At 39.1% G+C, this 24,447-nt stretch overlaps 3 protein-coding genes across 3 annotated transcripts in view; 1 reads left to right on the top strand and 2 right to left on the bottom strand.

The window, feature by feature from the left end:
* Nucleotides 1-1,884: 1,884 nt before the first annotated feature.
* Nucleotides 1,885-3,749, top strand: LOC134790422 (cuticle protein 16.5-like). The gene is made up of 2 exons (XM_063761189.1): nucleotides 1,885-1,981; nucleotides 2,829-3,749. Exons 1-2 carry the CDS (start codon nucleotides 1,970-1,972, stop codon nucleotides 3,630-3,632), a joined length of 816 nt encoding a protein of 271 aa, XP_063617259.1. The 5' UTR covers nucleotides 1,885-1,969; the 3' UTR covers nucleotides 3,633-3,749.
* Nucleotides 3,750-6,121: 2,372 nt separating this feature from the next.
* Nucleotides 6,122-7,276, bottom strand: LOC134790427 (cuticle protein-like). Its single transcript, XM_063761194.1, has 2 exons — nucleotides 7,250-7,276; nucleotides 6,122-6,713 (listed from the first exon to the last, which is right to left on the bottom strand). The coding sequence occupies exons 1-2, from the start codon at nucleotides 7,259-7,261 to the stop codon at nucleotides 6,144-6,146; spliced, it is 582 nt and encodes a 193-aa protein (XP_063617264.1). The 5' UTR covers nucleotides 7,262-7,276; the 3' UTR covers nucleotides 6,122-6,143.
* Nucleotides 7,277-11,206: 3,930 nt separating this feature from the next.
* Nucleotides 11,207-24,447, bottom strand: part of LOC134790446 (zinc finger protein chinmo) — a 151,230-nt gene continuing 137,989 nt past the window's right edge. Inside the window, exons 4-9 of the mRNA XM_063761253.1 lie at nucleotides 21,740-21,963; nucleotides 20,304-20,620; nucleotides 19,674-19,897; nucleotides 17,963-18,151; nucleotides 12,508-15,955; nucleotides 11,207-12,315 (exon numbers count right to left, since the gene is read on the bottom strand). Coding sequence (XP_063617323.1) covers nucleotides 15,726-15,955; nucleotides 17,963-18,151; nucleotides 19,674-19,897; nucleotides 20,304-20,620; nucleotides 21,740-21,963 — 1,184 coding nt within the window. The 3' untranslated portion in view covers nucleotides 11,207-12,315; nucleotides 12,508-15,725. The remainder of the gene's footprint in view (nucleotides 12,316-12,507; nucleotides 15,956-17,962; nucleotides 18,152-19,673; nucleotides 19,898-20,303; nucleotides 20,621-21,739; nucleotides 21,964-24,447) is intronic.

The raw sequence follows: 24,447 nt of genomic DNA, 5'->3' as shown, positions 1-24,447 counted from the left end.
TACTTATTTTGATTATGTTATAGTTAATTACTTCAAATTTACTATGATAACCACGGCATTGATTTCAATATCTAAATACTTTCCACATTACCAATAATTGAAACAAAACCTTTAAGCTCCGCCCACAGACCAAAACTTATAAATAACTATATTAGGCATGACCCACGTCAGAACGGCCCGGGTCCAGGACAAGGCATTCGACACTTCGTTTTCATTATAGAAAGCATCACGTGATCACCGGTCACCTGTCATAGAAAAAGAAGTGTCGGTTGCCTCGGCCCGGGCCCGAGACGTTCTACTTAAATCAACTATTGACGATCATTTTTCAAATAAAACCACAATAAAACACTGTCCACCAATTTGGAATTTACCTACAGTGCGAGAATATCTATGGTAAGCAACAGAATAACGGCGCGATTCGGGAAATGAATTAGAGATTCACTAGATATGAATATGTGACGTTCCACGGCAAAAGGTACCGGCAAATTTCATTCCCCGAATCGCGCCGTAAGTCTCTGTATGGCTGTTAAGTGGGTGTAAGTTAATTAACGAGTAGCGCGTAAAAACCTATCTCAGAAATTACAACTATAAAATCTCGGTCCCATCGACTGCTCGTCTTGAAAGTACCTAAATCCAGGCTAACTTTTAACCTTCTTTTAGCGTGCATAATGTTTTTTTACGCTCTCACATCTTTTTACAGTTTTCTAAGAAAAGGGCCTCTAGCCATCTCTCTTATAGCTTCTGACTATTTGTCTCATATTATATTCTTTGTCATATTTGCCTTGATACTAGTGGTATTTATTCGCAACCCACAACTACTATTCACATAGTGCGATGGCAAAGAAATTGAAAATATAGTTCGCCTTGAAACTTATAAGGAACGACAGATGTAGCGTCATAGCTTAGCATGAAAACTAGACCGTTTGCGCATAACTAGTTATTTGTTTAGCATTTTATTGAACTAATTAAGACTGTTAAAACATTGCTCCAATATCCTTGCAAATTTGACAGAGATTACCTGATTAGGCCAAGTTTGGCCTGAATTTAAGACAAATTTATGTCAACGTTTTTGAAGACTAATTAATTAGGGGTTTTATATCGTTATCACATATACTTGATAAGTACCTAGTCTGTCTAAGCATCTTTGCACCGATTTGAACAGAACAAAGTACTTGAGCAAGTGTCACACGTTATATTCTCAATAATTAAATAAATACTACTAACATTGTCACATTTTGTCATAGCTATTGCCATGCGGGTTAGCTTGGTCCGAGTCTAACATTTATGTAGATGTTCTATAGCAGGTAGAGAGGGATTGATTTTTGAAAATATCAGTTTAACACACGAAATTAGGACTTTTAAACATGAAGCTTATTGTTTTTCTCCTCATTTGAAATAAACGCAAATCGATAAGTATATACTTAGACCAGACTTACTACCCCAACACTGATATTTGACCTTAGTGTCCTAAATAATTTACTTACTCCGACCTATTTATTATTCAAAAGTCAACCATAAAATCTGATAACGATGCATTTTTCGCATGACACAAATTTAAACTTAACAGATAAGCTCCTGCACACAAATTCCACTATAATTAACCGAAAAAAACGTAAACACGTCTTCTGCCAAGCAGACGGCATAAATTACTCGAAGAATGCACCGACCGGCCAGCCATCCAGATCACAGCGACCTTGCGTTTCCGGATACATCATCGACAAACGCCCTGTACATGCTACACACGCATGTCTTAAAAAATATGCCTGTGACATATACATAAAGCCTGCAAACCAAGGAAATATCAACCTTATCACAAAGCGTTTGAGTCCACGGATGTCACCACGCACGGCAGTCGCACATGAGGTCCATACTCTTGTTACCACGCCCTCATATTTGCTTCTTCGTATATAAGCTCGTCTCGATCCTATGAGAATCATTCCTACGTTGGAAGTACTCTAGTCCGTACGCAATGGCTGCTAAGGTGATCTACTTACAATTACTAGTGCTGTGATTAATGTGGCTTTTATTCATTAGTGCATGTTGACATTGGAGTTATTGAGATCTTTGCTAGATTAAAAAAAAAGCATAGATTCTAGTGTGTTCGATCGATTATTCAATAAAATAAAAAAGCGTGAAAAACCAAAAGCAATGTTTCATAAATTTCTTAGTGCGGCCGCTATAGTTTTTCTTCAAAATAAGCTAACGTTTACAGTTTAACACGCAAAACCTCAAATGTACCTAGTTCCTAGAATCTGTATTTAGCTAAACTCATGGCAATATTCCTTTGAAATCTCTTCTTTATCTAGTTTCATTTGAGTTTCAAAACTAATTTATTAAAAAACAACCTAAAGGTGGCAATCGAACTATAGAAAATTCATATTACTTAGTTCAATGTCATTTTTACGTGTCACGCCGCCGCGCATCTGACTTTCATATAACGACCGTTAAAAATTGTTTCTAAATTGTAATTGTAATTGTAATTAGGTTGTTTTATTAAACAAGGTAAAATAGTAAAAGATTCCTTCATAATCCAACACCAAAGGCCATTAAAGCAACATACCTAAATACGTTGACAATTTGCAAACCTTGCAAACAATTGCTCAAAGGTTAACTGGAAGAGATCCCTTAAAGGGATAAGTTCGCCTTTGTACTAATGACGAATGTTATTTTTCCTTTTTTTGTTTTGATTTTTGTACAATAAAGTGTTTTACTACTACTACTACTACTACTATTACCACGAAATAAGTAAAAGCGTTGCCGTTAGTCATACAACATTTAGTTACTTTTATCTCTGTCACGTGATGTACAATTTTATCATTTATTTCCAGTTTGTCGTAGTGCTCGCGCTGGCGGTGGCCGCCCAGGCGTCAGTGGTGCCCGTGGGCGTCGCGCGCGCAGACGACTACACCAGCTTCGCGTACGACGTAGCCGACCCCAACACCGGCGACTACAAGAGCCAAGTCGAGACGCGCGTCGGCGGCGTCGTGCAGGGCCAGTACTCGCTGTTGGACGCTGATGGCACCAAGCGTACCGTCGATTATGCCGCTGATGATGTCAACGGTTTCAATGCTGTCGTGCGCAAGGACCCTGTTGCTGTTGCTGCGCCTGTTGTGAGCGCGCCTGTTGTCAGCGCGCCGGTAGTCGAAGCCGCTCCCGCTGTGGTTGCCGCGCGCACTATCGCCGCCCCTGCCGTGTACTCGACCGGCGTGGTTTCTTCAGCGCCCGCTGTGTATGCCGCACGCACTGTTGCCGCTCCCGCTGTATACTCCGCCCCTGTAGTGGCCGCACGTACGGTTGCTGCTCCCTCTGTGTACTCGACCGGCGTGGTTGCTTCAGCGCCCGCTGTGTATGCCGCACGCACTGTCGCCGCTCCCGCTGTATACTCCGCCCCTGTAGTTGCCGCACGTACGGTTGCTGCTCCCTCCGTCTACTCGACCGGTGTGGTTGCTTCAGCGCCCGCTGTATACGCCGCTAGCGCCCCCGTGGTAGCCACCCGCACCGTCGGCGTCGCCGCCCCGGCCGTCTACTCCGCCCCCGTCGTCGCCCGCTACGCCGCACCCTCCGTATACAGCTCATACTACGGCACCCCTTACACCTACGGCGCGTACGCTGCCCCGGTAGCTCAATGGTAACTTTAACGAAGCCTTGTCTCAAGGTTCCTTAGCCATAAACCACGACGTGTTCTTCGTAATGTAAATAACTTATACGACTTTGTACATATGCAGTATGTATGCGAAATACAAACGTTTACACTTAACAATCGTCATTTTTATAAGAACCTACCCCGTTGCATATCCCTATCCTCCCCATCAATACATAGTATAATATATGGAATACCGTAAAATCAGGTACCTAACTTTAGTCCACAACTTACAAGTACCTATCTAATATAGAAAAAACATTAGTATACGTCTAAGCAACAAAAGTGCAACAAAATGAAATGTAATGAGTACAAATCCAAAAGGCTCGTTGATAATCAACGTTAAAAACTGGACCATTTGTATTATAGGATTATATTAGTAACCTAATTTTACCGTACACAAATGTATGTATATCAAATGAAACAGGCCCCAGAAAGTAGGTAAAAGTGAGTCACTCACACTGCTTATTATTTTATAACACCTTTATCAAAATGTCAATGCAGCCAAGAACAAAGAAAATAGCGAGTACTGCGTAGGCTCCATGCCTATGCGTGTTGGTAGTCATAAATAATAGCAGTTGTAGAAATGGAGCATAAAGGGACCTTGATGCCTTCCCACACTATAGACGGTTCTGTGCGCTTCCTTTAAGGGAAACTGTACCTGGCTGTCTAGCATGAGCTGCGTTCTCGCGCGCGAGTCCATACTTGAAATCGCGCAAGATGTATGAAGTCGCGCCCGAGAACGCAACTCATGCTAGACCGCCTGCTTTTGTAAGTGTCGCACTTGATAGGCATAATAATATTCCAGTATGAAGTAGTACCGTAAAATGGGGTGAGTAGGGTCAAAACTGAAATTCAAACCTCGATAACATTTTATTTTTACATATGGAAACTGAATGGTGTATATATTATAATAAGTGTTCCGGACGTTTGTATTTTAGTTTTTATTTTATTTTGGGTAGTTCCGTTTCATAAATTTGACGATAAAGAGGAAAACCCACCTCACCCCGTAGTGCCTCGTATTTGGGGTGAGACGGGTTTTCATACAAAGGTGATTTTGGAAGATTGTTGAATCGTTTTTTTTTTTATTATGCGTATTACTATAGCTCCATTTTAAATTGGAATACATTATTTTTGTAGCAGTAGCCTTAAAATCCCTTCTCACCCCCCTCTCAAACCTTCTCTCCCCATTCATAACCCACCTCTCCCCGCGAAACCTACTCACCCCGTTTTACGGTACATTACGATACAAATGCGAAAAGTAGGAAATTCGCAACGAGAAATAAATAAATTAAAACACGACCGAAGGGAGTGTTTTTCAATCGACACGAGTTGCGAATTACCTTTTCGTGTATTGTATAACGTTTTACAGTACCCTGTGGCCCTTTCAATTTTCGACATACGCACGTATAGTGCGCACTAGTTACCGCACTAGGGCGGTAATTAAATTATCACCACATGTACTGTAAAATATGATATTTGCTAATTATTTTAAAAAGTGAGTAAAATGTTTTGTTTTATATTTCTGTAAATTATTATCATATTCAAAACTTTTGTGAGATATTTAGAAATGACAATGCGATCTAATTGCGTTACACGACTCACTTAACTAGCAAAGAAATTAATTTTACGGAAAATGTTTGCTATGGTATGAAGACAGATATGCGGTTGCAATTCAGCCCCACCTGTTCATAAGAGCCATAACAGCCAGAACAAATCTCATTCACTAATTTACCGTGTTCTCGGACAATAGATTCCAAATTAAAGCTGGTTTATTCAGTGGTTGTACAATGGTTTACAGCTGTTACCTATGCCTTGCTTAAACAGTCTAACTTTCTTCTACTAAAAAAAATGAGACCAAACATTTTCATTAAGTACTATATATGTAACACCTTACAGTTGATTTTTTGATGTATAAAATTACTCTTGACATCGTGGACTAAAGGGGCCCACTGATTAACAGCCCGCCGGACGATATCGGCCTGTCATTTGTTCGGAACTGTCAAAATTTTGTTTTAACTGACAGGCCGATACCGTCCGGAGGACTGTTAATCAGTGGGCTCCTTAAAGCTGATTAGTATTTTATAAATCAGAGAGTGTAGAAATAATAAAAGGTAAAAATAATTGCCATATTCCGTAATGCCAGTTGACGTAAGATTTATAATACGAACAAATTCATCATAAGCGGAACATGATACCATAAGGAAATGGTGGACTAAAAGCTAATAATGAAATAGGTAATTGTAGTAAATTGGCAAGGTCCTTATGTGACTTGGATTTCGTCAGAACTATATCGTATTACTCAAATTGCACACAAGATAGTCTATATTTTATTACTTAAATAGAAACGATTCATTTATGGTTTAAATAAGACGAGATCTAATGAAACAACAGAGATTAAGGTAGTTTCACTTTTTATTTTACATAAAATAATAGTATTTACAACGATGACTTAGTATTGATTTTTTGAGTACCTATTTTCGTTGAGGCCAGTTTGGAGGAATTAATAATAGGTAGAGTAAGGAACAGGGTAATAAGGACTTGCAATGCTGTTGGAGTAAGCAACAGGTGCAGAGTAGCCAGAGTATGCTACTGGAGCAGCGTAACTGGCAGGCGCAGCAACTGTTCGGACAACGGGAGCACCAGAATACACGACAGGACTAGCAGAATACACGGAAGGACCAGCAGAGTACACGGAAGGAGCCGCAGAGTACACCGCAGGGGAGGCGCGCGCAGCAACCACAGCGGGAGCGGCTTCAACTACCGGCGCGCTGACAACAGGCGCGCTCACAACAGGCGCAGCAACAGCAACAGGGTCCTTGCGCACGACCGCGTTGAAACCATTGACATCATCAGCGGAATAATCGACGGTACGCTTGGTACCATCAGCGTCCAGCAGCGAGTACTGGCCCTGCACGACGCCGCCGACGCGCGTCTCGACTTGGCTCTTGTAGTCGCCGGTGTTGGGGTCGGCAACGTCGTACGCGAAGCTGGTGTAGTCGTCTGTGCGTGCCACAGGCACCGGCACCACTGACGCCTGGGTGGCCACCGCCAGCGCGAGCACTATGACGAACTGGAACAAGATCAAATTTAATTTATAAGTTCTATACAGCTCAACCAAAATAGAGTCCCTAGTAAACACCTTGACACAAAAAAAAATCTTTGAAAAAACAACAGAAGCAAGACAACTTTTTTGGTGCATTTGTATCAATCATCAAACTTCTGATCTTGATAGGGAAAATAAATACTTCATCAAAAAGACAAAAATGTAAGTAGGTGAGTAGGCTTCGACAGATCGCCATACCTATTGGCATTGACATTCTTTGAGGAACGTGCTCTGAATTTTAATTCAAAAGGACGAACTGTTGTATATTTATGCAACATGTCTGAGAAATAAGTCGTTCTATTTTTACATATTTATTGAGGATACGTAACTTAATACATTGCTATAATATGTAAACTATTGAACTTTTGCTATCAAGTTTGTTTTCTCAAAAAATAATTATACACTCTGTCCAACTTCTGAAATATAACCGCATACTGGTACGTTAGCTCAGCGTATACCCAACAAAATACTACCAACTATTGTTATAATATAAAATGAGTTACCTTAGCAGCCATTTCGGATTGAGATAATCAACTAAATGATGCCCGCTGCCTCCGACCATCCGCTTATATATATCCCCACGATATCAGCCACTCGTCAGACTTAAAAAAAATAGGCCCGATTCGCGGGCAAAATTAATTGTTCAGGATTGGTTTTTGTATGCATATTTCAACAAAATTGTAGTGACTTCTGGTTTTTAATGGACTAGTTTTATTGCCGTGGTGCTGATTGATTTATATTAGGATTCAGCATTTATGAGTTTGCTAATGAAGCAATTCACCGTATAATCGTATTTATTTTTATTGCTTCAATTATCAAAGACCACACTACGGTAGTACTATTATTTATTTTGTGACCACACTTTGGGTTGCGTTGGTAACAAGTAGGTACTAGTGTCTTCTAAATTACTTAAGTAAGCAGAGTTAAGTGAAAAGTAGCGCTGAAATGTACCAAATGTAAGGTTGTACATGAGTTCTCAGATCACTAATTAATTTTTCCTCGACACTACTTCAAAGTACCTTCAAGTACCTGCTGCCAGGTAGTAGGTAGGTAGTGCACCGAATTTCACCCTTAAAGCTTGGATCTCCTATATTCAGAGATTCTCCAATCTGAAAACAACACATTTATGTCATGTTATGTCGCCACACGGCGCCATTTTCACATTTTATGTTATGTGGCGATGTCACAGCAAACATTTTTCAACACAACACAACATGTTATGATCTGTCTTCATTACAGATAGTTTGGCCGAGATATGGCCACCTTCTCGAGTCAAATCGAGCCCCAAGAAAGCCAAGGGCAACTTAGTGGTCATATGAAACCCTCAAATGTCGTGCTCAGCAAAAATGTCACTTGTTTGTTACTTACTCAGCATTGGCATTAAAACGTTAAGTACGTATTTGCCAGTACCGAATCTAGCTAAGCCGGTTCGGCCATACATTACAAATGTTAGCAAGTGATTAAATAAGTACGACTTACGTCTCCTTATCGCATGGCTACTGATCTTAGTTTAAAAAGCTATTAGATACAAACGGCTTTTGAAGCGGTTCAATTATACCTACTCGTCTTAAGTACCTACCTAGTATAGTCTGGCAAACATTGATAATATTTGGAAGTACGAAATTGAAAATTTCTATGGAAGATCGCCTACCTAGATTTTTTGATATGCCGCCATTTTCTACTGACAAATTCTTTTTTTGGATTGTACGTAAAGAATCGAATCTACAAGATACATATATAGGTTGCTTAAAAAAAAGTTTTAAAATTATTAATATTGTGTTTTGGTGTTGTGAAAAGTTGCTCTTTGTAATGCCATTGTAAAATATATTTTATATTAACTAGTATTAATTACGTATCAACGTGAATACAGGTAAGTAGGTATAGGTACCAAATAGGCAAGTAACCAAAATATATTTTATGCTATAGGTACCTACTATATTTTTGAAATGTTGTATTCTTCTGAATGTTGCAAGTTCGACCCTATTTTGACAATAGGTGCATATAAAATAGAAGTTATCTAAGTGGGTATGGGTAGGTACTGGTTTTTTTTTCTCATGGATATTTATATCTAATTTAAGAAAATGAATTGTTTCTTACTCATTAAAATACATATTATTTTGTTACGTAGTTATGATCGCCTATAGTTAATATAATAGCAAATCGTACATGACTCCATTATATTATCGTAGACAGAGGCGCTTGTATTTTCTACCCTAATTAACCAAATTATGTTCTGGCTGTAAACTACATTGAGTATTTTTATTCCTATATTGTTTTTAAACATATAGTTAATTACTTTAACACAAGGTTAAATAAACAACAAGACATATTTTAGCAACAATTTTTTATTAAGAATTCCACAGTGGATCAAATTTTTCTTCCATGTAATAACTATTATCTAAATCAGGTTTTAGGTTCGTGATGAGGCCGAGGCCTCTGCGTTACCGCAGTGTTATCGTGGACAAATAGAATTATGTACCTGTATTCTCCACAGGTAACATATACTTAGCTTAATGTCCGAATACACGCTTACATGTAACACCGATATGAGATACGCCCGAGGGACGAAGGAATCAGTCAAGCAGAATGGACATTTATGGACTTTATACCCAAAACGTGTATCCGAACGACGAAGCAAACATAACACCGACGCCCAAACCAACATAACAAAACGTAATCCGCCAAATTATCATTAGGACACTAAAAAATTCGCTAGAACCATTTAAATTATTACAGATACATTTATCATTCAATAAATCATTTCGCTAATATAAAAGCGAATCACGCGTACTTCCGCCAATAATTCTGTAAGGTTGATTGCTTTGCCCAACACTTGCAGTGCCAAGCACTATAATTTATATAAAATTAACCCGCCTAGTGAGTTCTAATATAAGTGAATTTAATTTTCGAAGAGCACACAACTGACCTTCTGCGTGTGAAAATGTGAAACCAACATTGAGTATGTCTGATATTTTATTAAATTAATATAATTAAAGCGCATATAAAGAAAAACGTTTTTTTTGTCTAAATTCAAATTAAAGGTGTCAGAAGTACACGCAATTCGAACACAATACTTAACGCGTGTGGTCAAACCATTTGCCAAACATCGACCGATTCCATATCAGCTTGTATGTAAATACTTATTAAGACAGCTATACATATGTTATGCACATCCAACCCGCTTCACCACTACACCACAGCTACGTTCCTATCGTATAGTACAAAAAAGAAATCAACTAATAAATACCTAATGTAAAAATCACAAGTAGTGCTATTCTTACTGTTAAGGTTTTTTTCCTTTATATAAAAAAGTCGCATAAAAATCACAGACAATCACTTTCCCTTTTACAGACATAGACCACCGATGACCGCATTTTTACTAAGCATTAACTTGCTAAGATACAAAACCCTACTTAGTTTTACAACCATGCTGGTTTACAAAATGTACATACCTTACTCGATCTAACTCACCTTGCTTACTCGTACCTACTACCGCTCGACTACCTGCCCTACCAACTCAGAACAACGAAACGAAACCTAGGAACCGCAGCTAGCCCCCACGGAACCCGCACTGACCTGAATTAAATACGAACCATTTTGTACTCTCCTCACTTACCCTAAAATTATAATTGCCGAAAAAATACAATTTTGGCAACATTTACATAAAATCCGATACCATAATTTGTACTGGCATTAACTTTTAAGACTTGAGAATTTGTACTTTAGTTGTTGTACAAAGATTGCTCGTTGTTTTTGCCCTTTTTCGCTTTTTTTGTGTAGATAGCCCACACTTACACAAAGTTGACACCAAGAACATAGTAAAGACATCGAGACTTAGCCCACCCGAACTTAACGTTAACGGTTAACATGTACTAGAATAATGCTGTATTTACAGTCTTGGATGACTTTAGGTATAATTCGTGCCACACTGGCTGAGCTAGCTATTATAAAACATCAATATATTTATTCTTGTAGGTACAGATTTATAGTCATCTTAAGTACGATTAGTTAACACCGATGCGATTGTACGGCGGCGTGGGGCCTCGCCATTCTTAACTCTATTGTCAGGTTTGTGTCTCGTGAATAACTCTAGTGAATCCGAAAGTGATTGTTATAACATTAACATTTTAATTTAATACTTACATTAAATGCGACAGAACATTAATATTTTCTTCATTATAAAATTCGTAGAGGTGAATCCCCGAGATCGCCCGAGATCGATTCAATGTAAGTGCACCCTTAAAATATAAAAACATCGAATGATTACTTAAATAATTCCTGTCCAGTTAAGTGCAACTATTTTATGAATATTACTTAAACGTCAATTCCTTAAATAATGTACTTAAATTTATTACAATAAATACTAAACACGATGGACGGGTGTAACTTGTTAAAGATAAATTAAAAATAAATCAAAAACGGAAGGGAGAAAAAAGGGAACAAAAATAAGAAACAAAAAATAATTTTGTTACAATTTTTTTAATTCGCTGAAACCTAACAAACAATAATTTTTCATTTTTCATCTCCTTAAAACATAGTAACATCTATGTAACACAAAAATTAACTGGGAAAAAGTAATAATAATAAAAATTACGAATAAAAATGTTTTATACTCCGGAGAGTGAAGGAAGGTACAATTAGATTACGAGTACTGCGACTGCGGCCGACTCCCCGACAAGCTTTTGCTTAAGAAATGAGGTAGAATAGTGTCTATGAGATTATTAAAACTAGCCTAATTAACAACTTAGCCTAGGGTTAGGAGCGACACCTCAGCGGCCCGGAGCCGCCCGACCCGCGCGGCGGGGCGACATCAACAGCGACCCGCGCCGCGGGCCGACGCGGTGGACACCGAGATTCACGTCTGTGCTAGCCTCGGATCTGAACGCATATGAGCATTATTTACAACAGCTTTAACAATATTTGTTCCACTAACGTTCAGTCCATATTATTTAAGTATTAAATCGTCTCGCAATGAGTATAGAAATCTTAAGTTTGTAAATACTCTTAAATACATCTGGAGATGTTTATAGAATTTCAAGTCGTTAAAGTGTTGAATCCTGAGGTAGCATAGTTTGTACTTTAATTTTTTTTTTAATTTTCGCAACACGCTTACACACTAAATTTATACCGTTTGCATATAAAAATCTATTTAAAAGCTTATTTATTACTATGTTATATTTCTCGAGGTAGATTAACTTATCAGCTAGAGTGGCTGTACAGTGGGGCACGTTCAACGACTTTTCAACATGTTCTTTATTCAAATGTCTTTTTTTTTAAAGACGGAAGTTGAATGTGTAGTCACTGTACAGCCAGTGTGACGGCAGAGGGTCACCATACCCGTAACAATCTTTGGCTTTACCATCACGACATATCGCGATTTAACATTAAAAACTTAAACTAAACGTAAACTTATCATAGAGAACTCAAAGTGGAGCCGTTAGATAAGCAAATGAAATGCAAAGGCAGTTTTGTTCCAGCAAAACAATCAGGCTCCAACAACGTAAGGAGACAAGTAGAAACAGTTCAAACAATTCAAGTAAAATTGGTAGACCAGTCCGACTTTCATGGTCTAAATGAGTGGTGGGCAAACTTTCTTCATGAGGGGCCAAAACTTGAAGGAATTTCAGAGGGCCAGATTCACAGCAAAAATGTATTTTTATTATATTGCTGGCCATATTATACATTTTTTTAAATGACCGACGGCGGGCCAGATAAATCCTTACGCGGGCCGCACTTGGCCCGCGGGCCGTACTTTGCCCACCACTGGTCTAAATTAAGTAAACTGTTTGAACTTCAAATCACTGTTGCCTCCAAATCACTATTCCAAACAAAATTATAACAGATTCCTTAAATTTCGAATATCCTAAAATAATGAAATGGCAAACTTATCAGGGACGACTTTGTTAGATGTTAGATGTCGTAACAAACTCGTAAGCACTTTCCAATCGATCCCTATTTACAGTACTACAAGGGTTTGACTGGAAAGTGTTTAAACTGGTTAAATCTTCCCTTATTAAGTTAAAAGCAGTTTGTATTAATTTTGTATTCAATCACTGATACCGAGCCCGCTCCGCCGATGCGCGCCATATGCCTCGGTCAGTCGGAGCGAGCCGCAGTACCTACTGTTCACCGCACCGTTGCCATCTTTACAGAGTTATTATAGCCATTCTGGGGAGTTCGGCCAAGTCTTAGTGTAGGGATTGCAGACACCGACTAAATGTGAATTCACCTATCACATCAAATACAACATTATAACTATATAGGGACCCTCTAGTAATTTGTCCGCTAATAGCTTTAACAATTCAACTTAATTTAGACGTGTTATCCATTATCCCAAGTATACTGAATATTGTACTTCGAAGAAAACATCAAATTATTCTAAAAATAAACGGTTATTAATAAAATTGACGTTCGATTTGTAATCTATAATTTGTACCTTAGGTTTTTAAGATAGAAAGTAAATCCAATAATGATTTCGACGAACCTAGTGCCACTCGAAGCATCGCTCGCGACTTGCCTTACGACTAAACCCATCATTCAACTTAAAAGAAACGACAAAAGCTAAAAAAAACGTGATGCATTTATGCAGCTCTCTTTTATGTATCACAAAAACATTAAATGTCGAAAAGAACATAATCACAACTATGAATTTTGAATTCATAAGATAACCGAAAAGACAAAAATATAACTATAATTCTTCCTTATTTTTTTCGAAATCACTTTACAAATAATAACGTAATTTTAACAATTTATAAGCGAAATAGCAAAATATTTCTGTCTTAACATTAAAATCGAAATAATGCCACAAAATCAATGATTTTTTAAATCATAAATCAAAGCGACCGCTTGAGAAACGATCAAAATGATGATAATTATTGAAACGATGCCAACTAAACATGAAACACCCCACCCTACCCACGAAGAGATCTCAGACAAATACAATAAAGTAGCCAAAATATTATTCTGTGCGATAATTATTATAAAGTTTGTATTGTCGGGAGACAGGACAGTTGGCCTGCGATCTCTTGCCACGATTAAATACCTATCCAAAACCGATCCAACCTTTGAAATCAAAACTGAGTCACTTATCGAACATTACAGAGAAACTGGACTTAAACGTCAATATAAGTATAAGTATAGAAAATAGAAGTCTGCTTTTATAAATTTGAATGAGGTAAATCTTTCACAGTCATATAGATTGGTAACTACTAAAATATCAAAACGGAGATGAACAATTGGGCCAAATCATACCGTGTCGTTCTGCAATTTCGATCTATTCATAATCATTGTCAAATTATAACCTATGGATACTACGACTACTCTATTTACGTTTGATTCAGTCATAAATTAATTCATTGTCGTAAAGTGAACAATATTATTGACGAAACTATTTCACATGCGGACGGATCCGGCCCCAAACTCTGAACTTAACTACTCTTGAAAACAATAATATCCCGAAACCATTAAAAGATAACTAAAACGCTGTCTTCCCATGGTAACCTAACAGAAACTAGAATCACTAAAATAAAATCACTGAGCCTTTGGAAGGCGTTGTCTCTTCATAAACATTTAATAGTGTATCCTAAATATAAATATTATAAATATGAATGCAGCGTATTCCTAAATATCAGGAATATAACACACAGTCGCTACATCCACACTTAACAAAATAAAAGAATAATATAAAATAAATAAATTGATGTGAACTTAAATTGATGATATTTGGCACTGTCCCATCTGAGTTACGAAAACTAAAGAGCATGTATTGCAGAGGATAGTTACTTCTCAAGTACAGAGCGAGCCGCGGGCCCACACAACATATAATACAATGACCCGAAACCCACCCCTAAATTATCATTAAATAATAAAAAAAAACCTCAAGTGGTTGCACTGAAATGACTAGGAATATTAAAGGTATGTAAGTGGCCTTCACCTAAATGCACTACGACAAAAGAAAAAAAAACAAAACGGAATGTTAAAATCGATACCATCCCCTTGAAACATATAATAATTTTGGTCTCAATAGTAACACCCGTGCAGCGAGCCGGCGGCGGCGATGTAACAACGCAAGTTTGCTAGTATTTTTATGCGTCAAGTAATTAAAAATAGACTTATTATCAAATTCGATAAAAATTGACATAATTTAATCGTTATAAACGGACTCCTTCCGTTTTAAAACAATCAAATTAGGCGCAATCGTCGCGGAGTAGGTCGGTTTTGAGAATTGTTACAAGGCAACCCGCTCGGATCGAAGGAACGACAGATACTATGGGCTGTAAACACATTCATGCATCTCACGTGCATTATTATTAAAACACCATTTTATTTCTTTACCTAACTACTTACTTTCCTATCGGCAAATTGTACTTCGTACAAACTAAAACCGTTCAAGTTCACTGTACAGTACAAAACTGCTAAAAATCTACAGTTCTATAACCCTTAGAGAGGACAATGTGGCAAAACTAGAAGCGAAAAATAAATGCCCGTCTATTATCGTATCACAGATGCGTTGCAGAAACTTAACCCGGCGGACTACAAGTAAAATATTATCTATCAGTAACTCTAATATGTATAAAAATGCTCCAGAAACGGTGTAGAAAATAAAATTGTAGAGATTTTGCCACATCGAACCTAAACGCGTGTCTCAACCTAGGCCAAGGCGTCACACAATATTCTCCTATTATTTACATACACTTAGCCTATGACCATCAGTCTCAACATCATTTCTAAGATCCTCGACCGGACCGTCCGGCCACCGGGCGACCGGACCGGCCGAGGAGAGGTAACTTCGTTCACAGTCAACCGGACATATTCGAAAGACCGAGAGGCGGCGCCGCCCCGACCCGGGCCGGGCGAGCGGCCCGAGCCGCAAGGGAATTAAGTAACAATTATCGCACGATTAAAATTAACCTTAAGATCAATTTTTGAGGTAGATTACCGGTTACAATAATATGCTTCGACGAGGTATATCGGGGGGGCCTACTGCGCGTGGTTGGGCAGCGGGCCGGCGGCGCCGGCCGCGTGCAGGCCGGCCGCCTGGTGGCGGTGCTCGCGCGCGATGTGGCGCCGCACGGTGTTGTTGCGCGTGAAGGTGCGCGAGCAGTGCGGGCACGGCACGCGGATGCCCTGGTGCCGCTGCCGGATGTGCGCGCGCAGGTTCGTCTCGTAGCCGTACAGCCGCTCGCAGTACGGACACTTTAGCTTCTTGCCTGCGAACGAGAGGGTCGCGTCATTACTAGTCGCTCACTTGAGGCTCATTTAGATGATGCGAGTTTCATTACATTGCGGTTTTTGATAGGTCGGTTGAGTTAGACGCACAGACAATGGTTAGACGTAACCGACAGTCCGCAATGTAACTAAACTCGCATGCGAGTTCGCGCACCGTTTAAATCAGCCCTTATAGTAGGTATGTACTTATACTCGCCAGCGTCCATTAGCGGTTAAGTGCGTAAATAGGGTAATTCGTCAGTTACTGGCCACTTTTTAATAACTGGCCACCTTAACTAAGAATGAATATTGAAAGGCGGCCAGTTATTGAAACCTTATACTAAAATTTCTGTTTATAGGTGAATGTAATTCATTTTTAGTATAAGGTGGCCAGTTATTAACCGGTGGCCAGTAATTGACGGTGTACCCTACTAAGAAACTAAAACACGATACGATTACTCCAATCTAGTAGCGAAATTGACCGCTCCGGATAGACTGAAAATTTATTCGCAAAATATGACATCATTTTTTAGGGTTCCGTACCCAAAGGGTAAAACGGGACCCTATTACTAAGACTCCGCTGTCCGTCCGTCCGTCCGTCCGTCTGTCACCACGCTGTACCTCACGAACCGTGATAGCTAGACAGTTGAAATCTTCACAGATGATGTATTTCTGTTGCCGCTATAACAACAAATACTAAAAAGTACGGAACCCTCGGTGGGCGAGTCCGACTCGCACTTGTCCGGTTTTTTTTTTTCAGAAAGCGTGTGCAAGTCAACGGCTGTATTTTTCACATATTATTTTTGACGGTTAACTAATAAAATATAAAATTCAAATGCGACGGTTGCCGATGCTTACGGCCTTGACCGAGCATTTGAATACACAGCATTTTTGCCCATTGAATAGAATTATTTATTCTATGATACTGTATGACAATTTAATATGAAGGATGATTATAGATACTTTTATATTTCATTCATACATTTGAATTATTAATTACGAAATAATTATAAGAAAAGACATTGAACTTTCACTGTTAATAACTAATGTAAAATATAAAATTTTATCTACAGTTAAACTGCGTCTAAGTAGTGATAATACGAGTCTCAAACTGAGTTCTAATTAAAGGAATCGAGTCATCAATCGCTTGCCTTTTCCCATTCACTTGGGGTCGCAGCATGTCTTTTTCCTCCATACCTCTCTTTCGTTCGTCATCTTAAATCACATGCTTTATTTTCATATCATCCATCACACAGCCCATCCACCTTTACCTTAGTTTTCCTCTCCTCTTAAGAGGCCCACTGATTACCAGTTCGCCGGACGGTATCAACCTCAGTTAAACACAAAATTTGACAGGTCCGAACAACTGACAGGCCGATATCGTCCGGCGAACTGGTAATCTGTAAGCCCCTTTAGGCCGCGGACTGGACGCAAGTAGCGCGCGGCACAGCGAGCGGCAAATCATAGCCATTCATACATTGCGCTCGACCAAATTTATGAACGGCCTGGATTTGCCGCTCGCCGCGCCATGCGCCACTAGCGTACCGCCTACACTGTTAACTGACAGTTGGTAAACCTTATTTTAAAGACAAGGTCTACCGATGGACAGGTTAAGAGTGTTGCTGTTTGTACAGAAGACCTTTACATCCCTCCTCCACATTCATTTCTAATACCTTTCACGTCATACCAGGGGTGCGAAACACCTCCCTTCGGGCAAACTCTGCTCCGTTCGGCTCAGCCAACGTTGAGCGGAGCAATCTCCGAGCAATTATTAGGGTTGACACAACTTGACGTCCCTTTGCGTGCACGACCACAGATAAGATAATGGCTTGAATTTTGACAACCATAAATAGCCGAAAGGGTGCCATATAGGGCGCTGTCAAACTTCGGTTTTGTAGGAAGTTTCCTTTCTTCTTACTATTATTTATTCTGTGGTCATACTCCGTCACTGCCATGTCTGTGCAGAGTTAGCTTGGTCTGACGTTATAATGGTAGGTGGCAGCACTCACCGTCAGGGGTGGCGATGCCGCCGGACTTGCTTGTGATCATCTTCGTGGGCCACGTCATGTCAGCGGTGGGCTTGGGCACAGGCGAGGTGGCGGGCTTGTCGTGGTAGCTGGGCGGTATGGTCGCGGCCGGCGGTGACGCGTTGTTGTATCCGCTCGTGTGGTAGTCGTTCTCGTTTTTAACCCGTAAATCTGGAACACAACATAAATGATTAACCAAGGGTTGCACCAAACCGTTTGTCACCGTTAAGTGGTTAGGGGAATGTAGGCCCCATTTTCTTTGGATATTGACATTGTGGAAAATATTTTTACACAATTTATTGTATATCAATAGCTATTAAATAATAAAAAAACTAAGAATTTACATGAGTAAATATAATAATTATATTCACTATAATTAAAATTGTAATCGATATAACTATGAAAACAAATCGAACATTAACATTAAATCTATTTATAATAATTAATAATATGGTTGACATTGTATTAATACCACAGTAAATATTCCCCGTCCACATTGAATTGGCATGTAATATTTGTACAATTTTATTAATAAAAAACTCGTAGGTATCGTAACTAATAATCAAAAAAACAAAAAAAGCCCAATTTGCTCTTAGTTTTTTTTGTCTTATGTACGTCTTGAACTTTACATTATAATTATGACGGCTAATAATTTTAGGCGATGCTGTTTCTTAACTCAACAATAAATATATAGGTATCATATTTTAAGCAAATATTGAGAGACGATATAATACTTTGAGAAGCGTTTTTATTTAATCAGTTGGCTAATTTTAAGTATTGTATGAGTTTTTGTGACTGGGGATTTATAGGCAAGTTTATTTTATACCTATATTTTTACTTCATATTTGTTTGTAACCATTAATTTTATTTCTAGATTTTTTACTTTAGACTTAACTTTGTATAAGTATACTTAATATTGTATTGTATGTTTAGTTTGAGTATTACTAGGCATGTAAATAGTGTTTGATGTAAACTTTTTATACTTGTTTGTTCATAATAATGTATTTTGACGAGTGAAATAAAATTCAATTGTGATCTGATTAAGGAGAGATGTGTAACAACTTAAAAAAATAAGTATTTAAAGTTTATATAAAATCACGAGAGATATTGATGCGGTTAAAGACGTTTAAGTCACACGCGTGCAGTTTTAAAATCCCTCGTCCATTACTGCAGTCTGTTATACATATATATCAGAGTTTGAACAAAAAGAGTATGTGAAGTGTTTGTACTTCCCGGTCTCTGTTTATTGGCTTTAAAAGGTCTTCAGTCATCCGTTCTTGTTGCTGCAGTGCGGCGTCTCTCAATTCTGGAAAGAAGTGTCTATGTATACCTTCCGCCCCCTGGTCCGTGTCCCGTCGGTCTATGAGCTCGGTCTGCTTCACAATGTTGCCGCAGCCTGTTGTGTCTCAGTTCTTAAAGGAAGTGGTGGTGTATTAGACAAGCCTTACCTTCGATTCTCAATCCAATGTCCCATCGCTCAATGATATTATTACCCGTCCGTTCTTAGTCTTCGTTATTGCTAGTGTTTCAGTTCTTGAATATAAGAAGGAAGGCTTTGCTATGTTCTACCTTCAGCCCTTTGGTCCGTGTCCCGTCGCTAGAGTTCGTCGGTTCATTCGTAGCAGTTGTTCTAGATGGCGTTTCCATAGCCTGGTCTTTTCTGTTCTCGAACATAGGTAAGAAGCAAGCGTACCTTCAGCCCCCTGGTCGGTGTCCCGCCGCTCCATGAGGTCGTCGGTGCGCTCGTAGCCGTTGTTCTTGACGGCGCTGAGCTGCGCGGCGTCCGGCGGCTCGTCGTAGCGCGCGCCGCCCGCCGCGCCGGCGCCCGCCGCGCCCGCGCCCGAGCCCGCGCCGGGCGACGAGCGCGTGTCCGGCTCCTCCGCCACGCTGCCGCAGTGCGACGATGATGAGCTTTGTCTGAAAACACAACGATCAATATTACTACATATACAGTTGCACCATACCTCCCGATGACTACCGGGTATCTTCGCAAATGCAAGAATGTGCGAGTCTTGCGTAAAAAGGAAGAGTACTAAGAATATCTTTCTTAAACTTCTTCCTATTAAACAATATTTTAATCAGCATTGTCTGACAATCCCGATAATTTCTTCTAGGATAGTCAAGACCTAGCCGAGAACGTAAAGAAAACCTTTGTGAAGATCATAAAACGCGAGAATAAACATATTTAACTACAATTGGGTCAAGCTAACATCAAGTGTCATCAGAAACATCAAATTTTTATAAAAATACACCGTTTATTATGGCACTCCACACTTTATGAAGACGATACTGAATTAGCTAGAAGAACTCTATGTGAATTTACCTATAATTCCTAGCATGTGGACTCTGAGACGGCGATGCTTTAGGCGGCGCGGGTCTTCGATGCGGCGTCGGGTGTAAGGGAACATGCGCAGGAGGCGCGTAGCGTCCCATCCCCGCACCCCCGCCGTGGATCGGCAGCCCGTAGCCCGGGATTATCGGCGCAAACGACGTGTGCGACTGCTGCGCTTCAGACCCGTCACAGTTCCCTGTGTTGGACACTGGGCTCGTTTTTATGCGAGTCTGGTGGCGTTCTGAGGATTGTTGTGTCTGCTGTTTTACCCATGCGTCCTGTGACATCTCCATTGAGAGGCCTTTGACCTGAAAGTGTTTGACGGATATTGTTATTTAAGGTTTCTTTCTGGAATTATAGATCTGTAATACAATTGTGACCGAAATTGGAAATGTTCTAGTGTTAAGATTAATTCCTTGAGGGTCACCTGACAGGACTAAAGTGTGGCCTTATTTATTAACGCTACGTATACTTTTCTCGACTCTATTGATTTGAACTAAAACAGGGTCCTAGATTGGATTATGCGGATCCTGCAGAGAGTTTGCAAAAAACCGTTTGCATTGCTAATTGGTAACTCAGACTGTTTACAAAGCCGTGTCGGGGAATGTTAGCTTTCAATGTCTGACTTGACATTTGCACAATTGGAAAAACTGGTATTTGGGAAGTTTGAATTTGAACGTTCAATATTGATTTACTTGTCGGATTTTTAAAACAAGTTTTAATTGAAGTTTGAAGTGCAAAATTTGCTTATTTATCAAAAAAAAATCTTAGTGCTTTTTTTCGGGCTATGAAAAGAGTTTAATCACTGCCTAGCAGAAGTGAAATAATTAATAGACAAATTAGGTATTACACACTATTGTAAAATAAAAATATATGACGGCGAACAACCCTCCCCCCTCCCTCATGGGTCGCTACAATTAAAACCCAAAGACAACTAACGACTTTATCAAGTCAATCCAGATTATAAAGGCTACCAACGCTTATAAATCTTATAATTGCTACCATTCTACACCAGTATAGTTTAGTTTAAGAAAGCTGGAGAGCGCATCGTGACTGATATGGACCTCGCCTTGTACATGAACCCCAGCAGCGTCTGCATGGTTGTCCGCCGTGGTGGCAGATGCAGCTGATCGCCTCCCCCAAGGATCGCCACCCCCAAGGATCGCCACATTTAAAGCCCATCTTCCGTAGACAATAGCGTTTTTCTCCAAATCATTCCAAGCCGAAGCTTTAGGGCGGTTTCAGACTAGCGTATTTTTCTACGCGTATACGGTCGTTCCAGCGGTACGTGCTTACGCGCGCGTTACATTTCCCTACACTTGGTTTTTACGAGCGTACACGCGCTTTTATTCTCCCTATATTTGGTCTATACGAGCATACATAAAACGCTAGTCTAAAACCGCCCTTACACTTTTCGTTGTACCAACCTGTAAGTTCTCCCCACTTTTAAGAAAGCTGGAGAGCGCATCCTGACTGACGTGGACTTCGCCCTTATACATGAATTCCAGCAGCGCCTGCATGTTGTCCGCCGTGGTGGCCTCGAGGATGACGTAGCAGGCCCCCGCATGGCTGGGCGGTGCGGTGTCGAAGAGTTCTTGGAAATGCTTGCTGCACGCCGCTAGGATTACTTTGTGAGCCTTGAATTGGCGGCCTGGAAAGATAAAAACATATTTTATAGATACGCTTACTTACACCTACACTTTTAATAAAGGTATACGCAAAAGACGTGCAATGCTTCTTCAGACTCCCTTGAGTATTAACAAAATAATCAGTCTTCTTTTGTTTTAATGAAGAGAAGACAAGGCGTAGCTTTCTAGTTAAATATAATCTCAGTGGGTCCTAAAGTAAGATATAAAGTATTTCTAAGTAAATCAATCTTCATCGAAAATCACGTTAAATAAGTTTTAATATTCGCGGCATCATCGCAAAAAATCCTTCCGCAATTTGAAGAAGACTCAACGCCGTTGAGATCTGAATTCCCTGTAGTACGCACCTAATCATATAAACGGCCTATGACGGCATCTCATGACTATCATCAATGAATTTATTGCTCGTACGTTTAAGGACTGAACGACGCCTATTGAGTTGGAAATGTGCAAGTTAAAAATAAAATATTTACATATTCATTGTGGAATTTTCGAAGGTTCTGAACACTAAGATGTACATTTTAGATTATTATCCATTGGAGCGTGCGATGTCCTTAATCCAAACAACTTCCTACTCGAATATTCAAATTTTATGATCTCCATAATTATTTACTGATCTAACGACGACCCAAATAATTAACTCGTATCATCATTATTATAGTACATATCATAATAATTTCAGTTGCAATGTATTGAAACATATTGGTATTTATGTTTAACACATGTAGCATTTTTTAACCGAGTCATAATATATGAATACATTATTTGTTCACCAAAATATGCGGCGTTAAAAAAAGTATCGCTAACTTACAATACAACCTGTGACATATATTGCAACAAAGAGAAATCAATTATCAAGGTTAAAGTTTATTCATATAAAGTACTAAGTACTAATAAAAAATAAAAGGCCTCCAATTATAAATAGTAGCCGTAGTATGTCTTTTATTGACTAGACTTCTATAAATACTACATTGTCGTAGTAACTACACATCTCGGATGCGAGTATGTACTACCTACGTAGTAAAAGTAAGGTGGTCCGTGCATTCCGCGAACACTCAATGGAGATCCAAGCTATAATTATGTCGTTTTATATGAGTTATATGATACTGGATCGACGCTTTGTTATGAACTTTATGGGTAAACAACGTGTGCGACTTTGCTTTCTAGTGCATTCGTGCTTTGTAGAATATTTCCTTGTACTCGTATAGTATATCTATGTGTAGACTAAATATGATCCTTGAGGCCGATCTTATCATACATTCGTGCTCTCCGTTTTAGGGCTGGCCCAATTAACGGTGCAAGTTTTTGCCACGTGTCTTATATTATTTACCTATAATTTTTCTCATGCGACTTTGACAAGGGCCCTACTTTCACAATGCCTGTTGTGCAAAGTTTTTTGAACAATGTCAAGTTACGAGTAGGGTGTAAGCTGACCGCGACATCATAATATGGTCAAATTGGTCAACCAAATGAAAATCTAATAGTAAGAAGCAATTGTTCTAATAGTAAGAAGCAATTGTTTTACAATGCATTTGTCATCATCATTGTATCTTGTTTCATTTTGTTATTTAAATACTTCTATTTTGTTGAGTGTACCATTACAGGTACAAAATAATAAATAATGAACACACAACAGTGGGGATTTATAGTACAAAGTTTTTACTACAACATTCAGGAAGCATTTTTAATATTTCTATTGCTCTCAATTATAAATTGATGACAATGATGACCATAAATAAATAAAAATGATCGTAAGTGTAATTTTGACGTTGATGATAGTATTACCTAAATGTGTTTGTTATTTTTACTAACCTACGAGTGCTATGACAAACTGACTCTCAAGGTAACACATAAAATCATAATGCGCATCAAATTTAAATGTATCTCTTCTATTCATACGTCAGTTTCCCTTGAATTTTACTTCAGGTACCTACTGTCTCCTCTTGTATCGTTTACTACATAAGACATGTGACAATGCACTTATTTAGAATACAACAAAATTCTAGATCAGAATAAGATATCATTGAATAAGTATATTTTATAGTAGTCATTATTCAATCGACACTTGACACTGAAGTCATTACGTCAATGATGCAGGAGGAAAAAGAACGGAAACGACATGATGTCACTTTCATCCTAAACCATGCCATACCAGGTACTAGGTTTAGTTGACGTTACTATAAAGTAGGTAATTTTACCCAAAGTGTTATTAATTCAAACCTATTATAGTAAAGGTATCTTCCTCGTTGATAACAGCAGGACTATGTTCCCATGCCTTATGCAGATAAACGTTCGCCTCAGAAGAACCAATATAAGTTTGAGCTCCAATGACGCACAGTTATTACAGGTTTAGAGAACATATTTGGGCTGGTTCGTTTGACCCCTAGCTCTGTAAGCGATAAGTGTAATAAGCCAGAAGTACATCTGGACGGTGACGTCAGCCGAGCCGCGCGGAACAAAATACGGTTAGCCTTGAGTGACTGCGCCAG

The sequence above is a fragment of the Cydia splendana genome, chromosome 5 (assembly GCF_910591565.1).
Source record: "Cydia splendana chromosome 5, ilCydSple1.2, whole genome shotgun sequence".
In the NCBI taxonomy this organism is placed as follows: domain Eukaryota; kingdom Metazoa; phylum Arthropoda; class Insecta; order Lepidoptera; family Tortricidae; genus Cydia; species Cydia splendana.
This window is presented reverse-complemented; position numbering and strand designations above follow the sequence as displayed.